The following is a 12,776-nucleotide window of genomic DNA, read 5'->3' as shown; positions in this document are numbered from 1 at the left end:
GAAGATGACAAAGATCACCCCTGAGGTCCCTTTTGGCAGGGGGTATGTGACTCTGAGTTCCAATGAACAACATGTATGTACTAAAGTCATCATTGCCACCTCCTATTAACATATCCTGGGTCACAGTCAGCACCACAACAGCAGACATTTCCTTGGGAGTAACTAGGGCATTGGATACCCACAGCCTGCCATAGCCCAGAAGCTAAGGTGGCATCAAAAGCAGTCCCAGTAAAGTATTTGAGTAGACATTTCTCCAAAGAAAATATGTGAATGAACAATAAGCACATGAAAAAATGCTCAGCATCATTGGTCATTAGGGAAACGTCAGTCAAAATCACAACTAAATAACATTTCCCACCCACTAGAATGTCTATAATCAAAAAGACATACAGGGCCGGGCGCGGTGGCTCAAGCCTGTAATCCCAGCACTTTGGGAGGCCGAGGCGGGTGGATCACGAGGTCAAGAGATCGAGACCATCTTGGTCAACATGGTGAAACCCCGTCTCTACTAATACAAAAAAAAAAAATTAGCTGGGCATGGTGGCGCGTGCCTGTAATCCCAGCTACTCAGGAGGCTGAGGCAGGAGAATTGCCTGAACCCAGGAGGCGGAGATTGCGGTGAGCCGAGATCGCGCCATTGCGCTCCAGCCTGAGTATCAAGAGCGAAACTCCGTCTCAAAAAAAAAAAAAAAAGACATACAGTAACAAGTGTTGACAAGGATGTAGAGAAACTGGAACATTCATACATTGTGGATGGGCATGAAAAATGGCATAGCAGGGCGGCCGGTTAGCTCAGTTGGTGAGCACTTTGTGCTCAACTGCCCAAGGCCACAGGCTCGAAAAATGGCATAGCCACTTTGAAAAATAGTTTCGTGGTTTCTCAGGATGTTAAACATAAACTGAACATATAACTCGGCAATTCTGCAACTAAATATCTACCCAAGATAAATAAAAACATATGTCTACAAAAAAACTTCTGAACAAATGTTCTTAGCAGCATTACTCATAAAAACCAAAAGTAGAAACAACCCAATGTCCAGCTGATGAATGGAGAAACAAAATGTGGTATACCCATACAGTGGAATATTATTTAGCCATAAAAAAGAATGGAGATTTTGTCTTGTTGGCTCCTATATAAAGGAGGCTATTCAACCTGAGAACAGGCTGAGGAGGTTGTCAACAGTGTTGCCAGCATTTTCGTTGGCAGGTGCCTGGGCTGGTGGGAGAAACTGCCCAAAGGAAGCACTGTGATTTCGGTCACACAATTGTTGGATGAGTTAATGGGCTGGGACCATAACCTCTCCCCAGACAAGAAGCACAGCAACATGTGGTAGGACCACAAGAGCATTTATAAATATTTTCTCTGTGGTTTTTGTCTGCAGAATTGTTCGCAAATACACATTCTGATCTTGGTCCATGTGAAAAAAACTCATACTGAAAACCTACAAAAGTAGTATAAGAAGAGCTCTTGTTTTGTGAAAGTTGGCTATGAGAGAGGTTTTTTTTCCATAATTACAGAGCTTACTTGCAAAAGTAGAACGTAGAATCAGATGAGGCTGTGCTTGTTTGGCATCTCAAAGCCAGCAGTCTTCTTCGGTTGCTGGCCCAACAGGCAAAAATGAAGCAAAAATTCAGGTTCTAACAGACAACATTGATGTGCTTTTGCAACAGATTGAAGATTTAGGGGTGGAAGGAAAAGTAGAAGAAGCCCAGTGGATGATGAAATTAGTTGAACAATTAAAAGAAGAGAGAGAATTTCCTAGATCCACAACCTTGAAAATTGAAAGTTTTGCTGAACACATACCAAAAAAAATGGAAGTTGGTGAAGTGTGGAGCCTTTTTGATAGTAGGAGATGCCCAGTCCTGGGTAGATGACCATTTGTTGGGAAAACAACACATGGGATATGCCAACATTAAAACTACTATAGAAGAATTAAAAGAAACATTAAGAAAAAGAACTCAAGAACCTGATCATGATGACTGTCTAAAAAGGGAGAAGCGAGAAAGAAAAGAGAAAAAGAACATGAAAGAGGAAGTGAAGGAGAAAGGAAGAGATTAAGGGAAGAGAAAGAAAGAGAAAAAGAAAGGGCTCATAACAGAGAAGAATAAAGAGAAGTTGTTCATGAAATAGGCACTTAATATGGTTTGGCTATGTCCCCACCTGAATCTCACATTGAATTGTAATAATCTTCATGTGTCAAGGGCAGGGCCAGGTGGAGATAACTGAATCATGGGGCAGTTTACCCATACTGTCCCCGTGGTAGTGAATAAGTCTCTCAAGGTCTGTTGGTCTTATAAATGGGAGTTCCCTTGTACAAGCTCTCTTGCCTGCCTCCATGTAAGACATGACCTCGTTTCACCTTTTCCTTCCACCGTGATTGTGAGGCCTCCCTAGTCATATGGAACTGTGAGTCAATTAAACCTCTCTCCTTTATAAATTACCCTGTCTAGGGTATGTCTTTATTAGCAGTGTGAGAACAAAATAATACAGCACTCAAGCCAAACTTCAGATCGAAGATGCAGCAGGTCTCAGGACCACAAAAGATCACGAAGTAGAGAAAGAAGATGAAGCAGAAGTAGAGATCAATGAAGAAGCAGAAGCCATGATTGATCAGAAAGAAAATGTAGATCTCTAATTAAGGATCAAAGAAGATCAAAAAGCCAAAATTGAAAGTCGTATAAGCATAGGAGCAAAAGTTGGGACAGAGAACAAGATAGAAAATCAAAGGAGAAAGAGGATCTGGTGATTAATAAAAAGTAATGTGAAGTCTGGTAGTCGAGAAAAACAGAGTGATGACACAAACACTGAATCAAAGGAAAGTGACACTAAGAATGAGGTCATTGGGACCAGTGAAGACATTAAATCTGAAGATGATACTCAGTTCAGTTAAAACAGATCTGATAAGATCTCAGATCAGACAGAGGACTACTGTTCAAAGATTTTTGGAAGAATACTGAAAATAGCATAAAGTGAAGATTGACATTTTAAAAATGAGGTGAAAGAAAGCTATAGTGGCATAGAAAAAGTATAAAGCTCAGTTAGTTATTTGTAATTATTATTAAAAATTAATTCAGAACTGATGTAACGCACAAGATTTCAGAACATATGTTAATAATATATATGCCCTGAAAACTTAGGTCCTGTATCATATATTTTAAAGACTTTTTAAGAAATTTTACTTAAACATGTGGCTTGCTTAGTGTTTAATTGCAAGTTTTTATTCTTGGACTTTGAAAACAGGATTAAACGTTAGTAATTGTGTGAATCAGACTAAGTGGGATTTCATTTTTACTACTCTATTATACTTGGCCTTGGATTTAGAAGTAAAAATAAAGTGTCTCTGACTTTCTGTCACAAAGTTGATTGTCTCTGTCATTGCCAAGTTTTAGTATTATTATTCTTCTAAAAAAGTTAATGACTCTGAACTAAAAAAAAAAAAAAAAAATGGAGTACCAACACATGCTACAGCATAGATGAACCTTGAAAACATTATGCTAAGGGAAAGAAACCAGTCACAAAAGACCACGTAGTGTATGATTCCACTGACATGAAATGTCCATGATGGGCAAATCTATACAGACAGAAAGTAGATTAATGGTTGCCCAGTGCGGGGAGTTTGGGAAGATGAGGAGCAAGTGCTTAATGGATACAAAGTTTCTTTGCAGATGCTGAAAATGTTCTAAAATTAGATTATGGTGATGGTTACACAATTCTGTAAATATAAGCATTTGTTGAATTACTAGTTTTCTTTTACTGGACAGAGGGGAAGTATATGGATGAGAAAGTAAACTATTAAATTGCAATTACATAGCTTTGGGAACTTACATCTTGCAGGAATATGTGGCTGCAGCACTGAACATCCCAAGGAGTAGAATCGCCTTCCACATGAAAAGAGCTGGAGGAGCGTTTGGAGGGAAAGTGACCAAGCCAGCTCTGCTAGGAGCTGTCAGTGATGTGGCCGCCAACAAGTAAGAGTCACAGTGGCATCATTAGCAGTCCAAGTAGTGACCTGCGTTCTTTCAGCCCAGCACCCCAGTTTTCATCTCACCTTTCAACACAGCTGAGATTGGCCATGTGGAAGGGAGGATAAACCCCATCCCCAAAAGAGACACATTTTGTCATGAAACAAAGCAGGAGCTCTGCTATCACCTGGGAATGTTCACTTAGCTTCTGTGTGCCATCCAGTTGGAATACCCAAACACTGGAATAGCCATGACTTTTGTGAACTTGGTAACTACCAAATCTCACTTATTCAAACTAACTTATCCCAAGCTACTTCTACAAAAAGAAAAACCATGAGCATCTTAGCTCATTGGCACTTTCCAACAATAGAAAAGACTGTCCCGTAAACTGCAGGTTTGCAGGCACTGGGAACATTCCAACAGACACCAGAGACGTCCTTGATGGACATTTTAGGAAAAGGGAGTTTGAATGCAAGGAAGGTTATGCTCAATGGAGCATGGGAGCTCAACCCTTTCAGCCTCAATATCCCCTTTAAGGCAAATATTTAAAATCGCAATTACTTTTGCACCAACTATATATTTTAATGTTCTCTTAACTATCTCAAAGTGAAATTCACAACAATAAAACCTACTTATATACATAACTGCAAAATAATAATACAATTCCTTAATGTAATATAGAAAAGAAATAATGTATCATTGCAATATATAAGTTCTCAGACATGACTGAACCAGAATAATTATGATCTTTTTTAAAGAATATTAATTCCCCACACATTTCCAGGGAGTTTGTCTAAGGAGAAAGAAAGGAATGTTACTACCCTCACTGAAAACCAATAAGCTAGATTATCTCAAATCTTCCTTCCCCATTTCTATGTTCCCACAACTTTATGAAGCATTCAGCATATTAACAGTCATTTCCTATAGAACTGGCCATCCAATCCGGTTTATCCTAGAGCGTGGTGATGACATGTTGATAACTGCTAGTCACCACCCACTCCTCAGAAAACACAAAGTGGGTAAAAGCAAAAAGTTTAGCAAACTGCCTAAGACATTGTTCAGTGTGAACCAGCCAATAGTAAAGACAATTACTACATCCCACACCACTTGAAAGGGATATTTAGACGCTGCCTAAAACTACTCAGAACTTTCTGTTGGTATCATGTTCAACTTGGGCACCATCACTGATATTCCTCTGGTTACTGTCACATCCAATATAAGCTAAGTATGCATTGACAACTGTGACAAGATGTGTTTCTGTACAGCATGATTTCATTGGAAAGAAGGACTATTGAGAAAATTGCTTTACTTGCTATCACTTTGCAGATTTGATTCATGAACAATGGTGTAATGAAAGCTGCTGTTGTCGAATATTATGTCAATGGCGGGTGCAATTCTGATGAGTCTGAGAGGGTGAGAAACATGCCTTTCCCATAGGTTACCAGTTGAGCTGTATGTGCTACCCTTTATTTGCATAAAGATTTGTCTTACAAATCAGATAACTTCTGTGATGGGTTCAAGTTAGAGATAAAATTCAGATAAGTGATTTTGAATATTTGCCAGATGTGACATTTCACTTTGTTTTGCTTCAACTCAGGTGGTGGAGTTCATTGTGCTGAAATCTGAAAATGCATACCATATTTCTAATTTCCAGTGCCATGGTAGGGCTTGCAAAACAAATTTGCCATCCAACACAGCCTTTTGAGGATTTGGCTTTCCTAAGGGTATGGCGGTAGTCGAAGCTTACATAACTACTGTGGCATCTCAATGCAACTTACCCTCTGAAGAGGTAGTAAGTCATAACCCCCTAATAAAATGCTGAGATCATTGGTTTCAATATATTTTAAATGCCTACATATGCATTATATCAGCCTCTATGTGGATTCAAAAAAAAATAAAGCACATCATCTATGTATCAGTTAGCTTTTGCTATGTGGTAGGTCAACCACAAAACTTAGTGTCTAAAAACAACAGTATTTTGTATGATTCTGTGGGCCAGCTGGGTAGCTCTTCTGGTCTGGGCCAACACAACTGGAGCTTCATGGTCTAAGGTAGCATCACTGACATGTCTGGTGGTCACACGCTGGTTTGTCTAGGATGCCTCAGCCAAGAAGGCACATCTCCACTCCACAGAGTCTCTCGCCCTCCAGTATGCAAGCCCAGATTTGTTCTTGTGGTGGTCACAGAGCTGCCAAGAACAGCAAGAACGTGGCAAACCCCAGTGTACCAGCACTTTTCAAGTCTCTGTCCATCTCACATACTTATTGTCCCATTGGCTAGAGCAAGCCATGCTCTAGAATCAGTGTGAAGCCACCCAGGGGATAGAGAGCACAGAATGGTTATGGCCATTTGTGCAAATATTTTATCAAAATTCAAGACTTTGAGGAGCTAATTTGAGAACCATTAAGAATAAAGCACCATTGTGTGGGAGTAAAAGGATTTTGGATCAGGAGAATTTTGTCTCACCACTTGTGAGAGAGTTCACAACAGTTGGAGCCTACTATCTCTCAGGGTGATTGTGATGTTAACTAGATAATACACTTAGACTAGAGCCTGGTGCACATGGAATGTTCAAGAGTAGCTTCTACTGTTATCATTACTCTTATGTTTATACAAGTACACTTGAACTTGCTTATTTACAGTCATTTAAATAGAAGACTTCCTGCATATCAGGCATATAACAAAAACACGTACTACACTGTGAAACAAGCATCTATCCCTAATACCCATTTTATTTTCTCATCTTTCAGGTTAGAGAAATAAGCATGTATAAGAGAATTGGCAAAACAGCCTTGAAGCAGACACTTAATCCAAAGCCCTTGCGAAGACGCTGGAAAGAATGTCTGGAGAAACCTTCGTTCTATGCTAGGAGACTGGCTGCAGAGGAATTTAACAAAAAGAATTACTGGAAGAAGAAGGGGCTTGCCATAGTCCCTGTGAAATATTCATTGGGATCTCCATAGCTCACAAAACTCAGGTGAGATTGGGAGAGATGCCTTCTCATCAAAAGCTTTTTTCCAAATGACCTGCTGCCTGAAAAGATCAGTCATGTGCAACAAGGGATGGTCCCCTCTGGGGACAGAGAAAAAAAACTGGGGCAGTTTTCTTTAGCAGGAAATAGTGGGTTTAGGCAAGCATTGGAGACCACAGGTGCCAGGGCAGACCTGGCAGTCACACTGAAAGCAATCAACAGTGAAGTCCAGCCTGGGGGTTCTGGACTGGTATAGCAGGGCCCCAAACATGGGTATTGGGGTATGGGGTCAAATTTCAAATCCGTGAGAAAACTGGGAGTCACAAGAGGAATCCCTGTCTCTCTTTCCTACTTCCTTAGTGAGAGCAGTAGGGTCATCCGAAGATAGTTTTTAAAACCACATGAGCCCAGACAGAGCTACATGACTCACACAGAAACCTGGAGCTACTATAAGGAGGCTCAGTGACTACCTGGCCTCCTTTTTAGTTTCATCATAACTAGTTTGGTTTTGTGTGTGTGTGGTGTTCAGTGTCTGATTCTTTTATTTTTTTTTTCTACTCCTACTAATCTCTGAAATGTCCCTATAACCAAACCCATGTAAAGGAAAGGACACAGGCCCCCTCCACGGTGCAAATGAGGTATGCAGAAGTTGTCTCTTACCAAATTGCCTCCTGTACACACCCTTCCCCAGAGTCCACTAACAAGTTAGGAAGCCAAACAAGGAGTGGGAGGAAGCCCACGAGCACTGCACTCCCTGGAGCAGGTGTTCATCTTTCCCCCAGGTAGTACTTCTCCAGCCAGAGTGACACAGAGACCCACTTTAAGAAGATTTTTGTGGATTTTCAATAGTTGCTTAAATTATTTGTGTTAATGTTAGTCAACTATATATAACCAAAAGCCAAAGAATAAGCTTCTTATAGCTCATGCCTTGTAAAACACAAGCAAATTTGCAACATAAGTAAAAATAATCTATAAATGCCAGTAGCATTCAAAATAATAACATTAATTTAACGTGGTGAATGATGCTGCTTTTCCAAACCCAAATCCTCAGTCACAAAATGATGATTGCTCTGGCTGCTGCTTCACAGGTCATTGTGAAGTTTTTAATTCTAAAAGTCTATGGGCCGTGTGAAAACTCACTGTCTCACCTCTTGGCTCTAATATGCTCCATCAGTTAAAGTAATTGTACTTGGTGCTTATGTAATTATCAATATAAAATCTAGCATGGTATCTGAAAGCACATGGCAATACTCATTTATACAGAGTCATCCACTACTCTTGTTAGATTGTCATGGAGGTGAAAACACAAAGTTTGAAAGTTCCTATAGAGGACTTAATGATTCTGCAAATATAGCATCCTATTCTGGAGACTAGAAGAGATGAGTTAGCTGATATTTGAATGCTCAGTGGCAGGGGTACAGGCATCAGCAAGAAGTAGGAGGCTGAGGGTTAGATGCAGGATCCTGGCCACATGCATGAGCATATGATGGGATTGCTCTAAAGAAAGGTTCAAGCCACTTGCAGAACCACCCTACGTAGCCAGCCTCCTTCTTCCTGCAGTCTTATCCCTGGAGCCACATGCATATTCTATAGATGCTTCAGTTAGAACCACCAGCCTCAGAGATGGACAACAGCAATTAGTTTGAAAAGGCAGCATGGCATGGTTGCCAAGAGCACTGGGCTCAAGTCAGGAGCTGTGGGCTCCAGTCCTGATTTTACCACAAATCAGGCAGCTGAGTTTGACCAAGTCTCCTCCTCTCTAGGCTTCTATTCCGCTTGTGCAAAGTAAAGAATTTGGACCAAATCAGTGGATCCCAAACCTGGCCAATGATCAAAATCACCTGGGAGCTTAAAAAAAAATGGATATTTGGAATTCACCTCCAACCTGCCATTCTTCCTACCAAATTGGAATTTCCAGAATGGGGCCCATACCCCTCCCCAACCATGATTCTAAAAGATCAGTGTTTGGGAACCATTAAAACATCTCAAGGTTCTTCCAGTTCCTCTAGTATCCAGAAAAGGCTATGCCTGGAAATTGACTCATTTGAGTTCCATTTACTTTAAAATTAATTTTTATGCCCAGGGAGGGAAGAATAATAAAATTTTTACAAGTTGGGGCTTTGGAGAGACAGCTTCCAAGGGAACCATACAAGACCTCCAGTAGGCAGGAGTCTGATGTGGTGGACAATAAACACATTCATCTCTCTACATTGGTGGTTTTGAAGTCTAGGGTTTCTTGCAAGAGGTTGTCTCTAGCCACAAATAATAGCTTTCTTCTCCAGAATAATATGATATTCTCCAGAATTTTTTTAATGAAATAAAGATATTTAAATTGTAAAAGAAAAAAATGAAAGATTGGCTTAATGAAAGAAGACTGTTCATCTAGCAACCTAGGCTACACTCATCACATTTGGCTGTATCAATTTCCAAACTGATATAATTATTTCCCTCCAGGTGGCCGCTCTTGTTTACATCTATCTCGATGGCTCTGTCTTGGTGACTCATGGTGGCTGTGAACTGGGACAAGGCCTGTACACCAAAATGATTCAGGTGAGATTAGTGTCTGTCTTCTCCAATGTAGAAGAATACAGCATGTTACATTCAACTTAACAGCTTTTTCTTGAGAAATACTAAATGCACAAGTTAATTGTAAGACTTCTGACTTTAGAAATGCAAAAATGCAGGGGAGTGAGGAAGATGAGTGTTAGGCTGAAGGAAATTTTTTTTAAGACAGGGTCTCACTGTCACCCAGGCTGGAGTGCATTAGCACAATCACAGCTCACTGCAGCCTCAACCTCCTGGGCTCAAGCAATTCTCCCATCTCATCTTCCTGAGTGGCTGGGACTATAGGTGTGTGCCACCACACCCAGATAATTTTTATGTTTTTTTTATAGAGACAAGGGTCTTACCATATTACCCAGGCTGGTTTTGAACTCCTGAGCTCAAGAAATCCACCCGCCTCAGCCTTCCAAAGTGCTGGGAATACAGGCATGGGCCACCACACTTGGCCTAGAATTTATATTTTCTATTGTTCCTCCTGCATACAAGAGAACCAAGTCCACAGGTCTTCTGAAAAATGTGATTCCATATTTCAAAGATAAGATATTTGTAAGCTTTCTGGCATCTGCTCAGAGCAATACTGTGTTCATCCAAATCCTCAATTAGAAGTGAGTGCATTTAGTAGGATACAAAATTATGCTCTTAGAATTAACAATCTACTTAGGAGCATCACATAACTGACCCTTATGTGTGCCAATTCAAGAAAGTGTTTCAAATATTGTTGAACAAGCAAGAGTTTACTTCATTCAGAAATTTGCCCTTTTTTAAAATGTGAAATAAGAAATTTTCCCTTTTTTTAAATGTGAAATAAGACAGTTGATTCAGAAACACATGGGAAACAAAGTTTCACTCCCAATGAGAGATAAGGAGAAGACATTTTCTTTAAGGAAAGAATATTATGTAATAGTATACTTGGAATTAGGAAATCATACAAATCCACAGGGCCTTCTATGAATATATCTTGCTTCTTCACAACAAAACCTTTATGCCTCAAAAATGTTCCATGAAGGAAACATAATCTGTTAAATTGTCTGTAAACCACAAGGAGAAGGTGAAGGTGAAACCGTAAGACCAGGACCTCGAGCTTGCCTGCACCTGTCCTACTACACTAGCTGTCCCAGAGTGAGCATCCTGCCACATGGCTTCCATGACAGCGGTATAAAGAGAAAGCATAAAAAAGCTCTTTGGTTGAGTACGTCTCTGAAAAGAAATGTATCTTTAACAGTGCCATTTAAAGTCTTCAAGAGCATTAATCTACATATAAGCACAAGATACCAGCTAAAATGTTTATCTCTATAGAAGAATAGCCAGGTTTAAACTCAGTTCTAAAAAGATTGTAACTTTTAATTTGGGGGAGGGGCTTAAAGTCCATGCAACAAATGCTTTTTTCTGCTTCTGGCAGATGGCTAGTCACGAACTCAACATCCCCCAGTCATACATACACCTGTCCAAAACAAGCACCGTCACGGTGCCCAATGCCGTCTTAACAGCAGGATCAGTGGGGACAGACATCAATGGAAAGGCTGTGCAGGTGACTTTTCTTTCATTTCCCAGTCACTCAAAGACAGGCTGGAAAGAACACTGTCCCATCCTTTCTTTTGTGGAATATGAAACGGAAGCCAAGAGAGGTCAAATCCTAAGACATTTGGCTAATGACGGACAGAACCAAGGCTCCACGTCAGTTTTCTGAGGCTCCCATTTAGTGCTCCTCCTGCTGTGCTGGGCTGTTTTTATAATTACTGTTCTGCTGCATGTGAAAATCTGCACCTTCAGCAACCTCCTTTCGTCTTATCTGAGACTCTTCTCTCACCCCAGCATACCAGAACAATGCAGGGTTATCCCATCCTGGTTCCACAGAGGGCTCAGGCCAGTCATTAACCTCTCAAGGTATCTGTTTCCTCTTTTGCAAAACTGGAGCTATGAACACCACCCACCTCAAAGAACTGCTGAGTAAATTACAAGGATTGTACAGTAAAGCCACCACCACTACCTTCCTCCCCACTAGAAAACTGTTGATTGGCCACTAGTCACTCATAGAGACCATCTCCACAAAATGACAAGTACCTGGATGAAAAGAGAAACTTTGAGCCTATGAAATATATTCATATATCATATGAACCATGGCTTCCCAAAGTATGCTCCTTGCGATAGCAGTCCCATGAAATGCTCGGTGGAAAAAACAAAGGATTCTATAGTCAGCAAATTTGGAAAATGCCACATGCTTACTACATCCCACTCATTAAGGCTTATAAGGCATATTATATTGCTTTTTTTTTATAATTTTTTGACAGGGTCTTGTTCTGTTGCCCAGGCTGGAGTGCAGTGGTGCAATCTCGGCTCACTGCAGCCTTTGCCTCCCGGGTTCAAGTGATTCTCCTGCCTCAACCTCCCAAGTAGCTGGGAGTACAGGCATATGCCACCACACCTGGCTAATTTTTGTATTTTTAGTAGAGATGGGATTTCACCATGTTGGCCAGACTGGTCTCAAACTCCTGACCTCAAATGATCCAGTCGCCTCAGCCTCCCAAAGTGCTAGGATTACAGGTGTGAGCCACTGCTAAGGCATATTGCATATTAAAGGCTCTGACAAGTCCTGCAGTAAAGAAGCCTGCCCAAGAAAAATGCTCTGGATAACTCAAATTTTAATAAAGCCATGTAAATAACTGAGTCCATTTCTTTACCTTTCATCCAGATGTTAATTGCATTGCAAGCACACAGTGCAAAGAGACACCCAGTAAACAACTAGCTATGGTCTCAGGTATGATAAGACAAGGACACCCAAAAAAATGAGGAAACAAAAATATTTTTTGAAAAATTTCCATATTTTATGATGAATTTTAATGAGTCATCATATGAAAAGTCATAAATTTGTGTGATTTCACAATTATTTTACTGATTCAACATGAGTTTAACAAACATTGACTGAGGCTTTCCAGGTGCCAGATCCTGTTCTAAGCACTAGGGGTGTAGCAATAAATGAAAAAGGACAAAATTCAAAGAGCCTGGGCTCACAATCTGGCAGACGATAAATAAATACGTGAAACTGTACTGTGAAAGGATGTCATGTGACACGCCAAGGCATGCCGCAGGAAGCAGCTTTATGCTTTCTCCTCCCAAGGGTGGTTCAAATTCCCTCTGCGAGTTTCCTCTTCCTTCCCCCTGAATAAACTCTACCTAGAACTTTCTACTTACTCTAAGATAATTAAAACTCCATGGATCACTTTCTTTCACAGAAATAACCTCATTTCAATAATTAAAACGTCTAGTCCAAAATTCCAAAATG

The 12,776-nt window shown here is 40.4% G+C and overlaps 1 protein-coding gene and 1 pseudogene across 1 annotated transcript in view; both read left to right on the top strand.

The window, feature by feature from the left end:
• LOC135273577 (aldehyde oxidase 4-like) overlaps nt 1-12,776 on the top strand; it is a 42,293-nt gene that overhangs the window by 15,030 nt on the left and 14,487 nt on the right. The window contains 7 exon segments of the mRNA XM_064372759.1: nt 3,836-3,969; nt 4,891-4,978; nt 5,290-5,376; nt 5,561-5,752; nt 6,714-6,924; nt 9,372-9,484; nt 10,896-11,024. Coding sequence (XP_064228829.1) covers nt 3,836-3,969; nt 4,891-4,978; nt 5,290-5,376; nt 5,561-5,752; nt 6,714-6,924; nt 9,372-9,484; nt 10,896-11,024 — 954 coding nt within the window.
• On the top strand, nt 5-3,928 carry LOC135273681 (luc7-like protein 3; annotated as a pseudogene).

The sequence above is a fragment of the Aotus nancymaae genome, unplaced genomic scaffold (genome assembly GCF_030222135.1).
Source record: "Aotus nancymaae isolate 86718 unplaced genomic scaffold, 86718_ANA_hifiasm-v0.15.2.pri h1tg000008l, whole genome shotgun sequence".
Lineage (NCBI taxonomy): Eukaryota > Metazoa > Chordata > Mammalia > Primates > Aotidae > Aotus > Aotus nancymaae.
The sequence above is the reverse complement of the archived record's forward strand: the minus strand, read 5'-3'. Positions and strand labels throughout refer to the sequence as shown.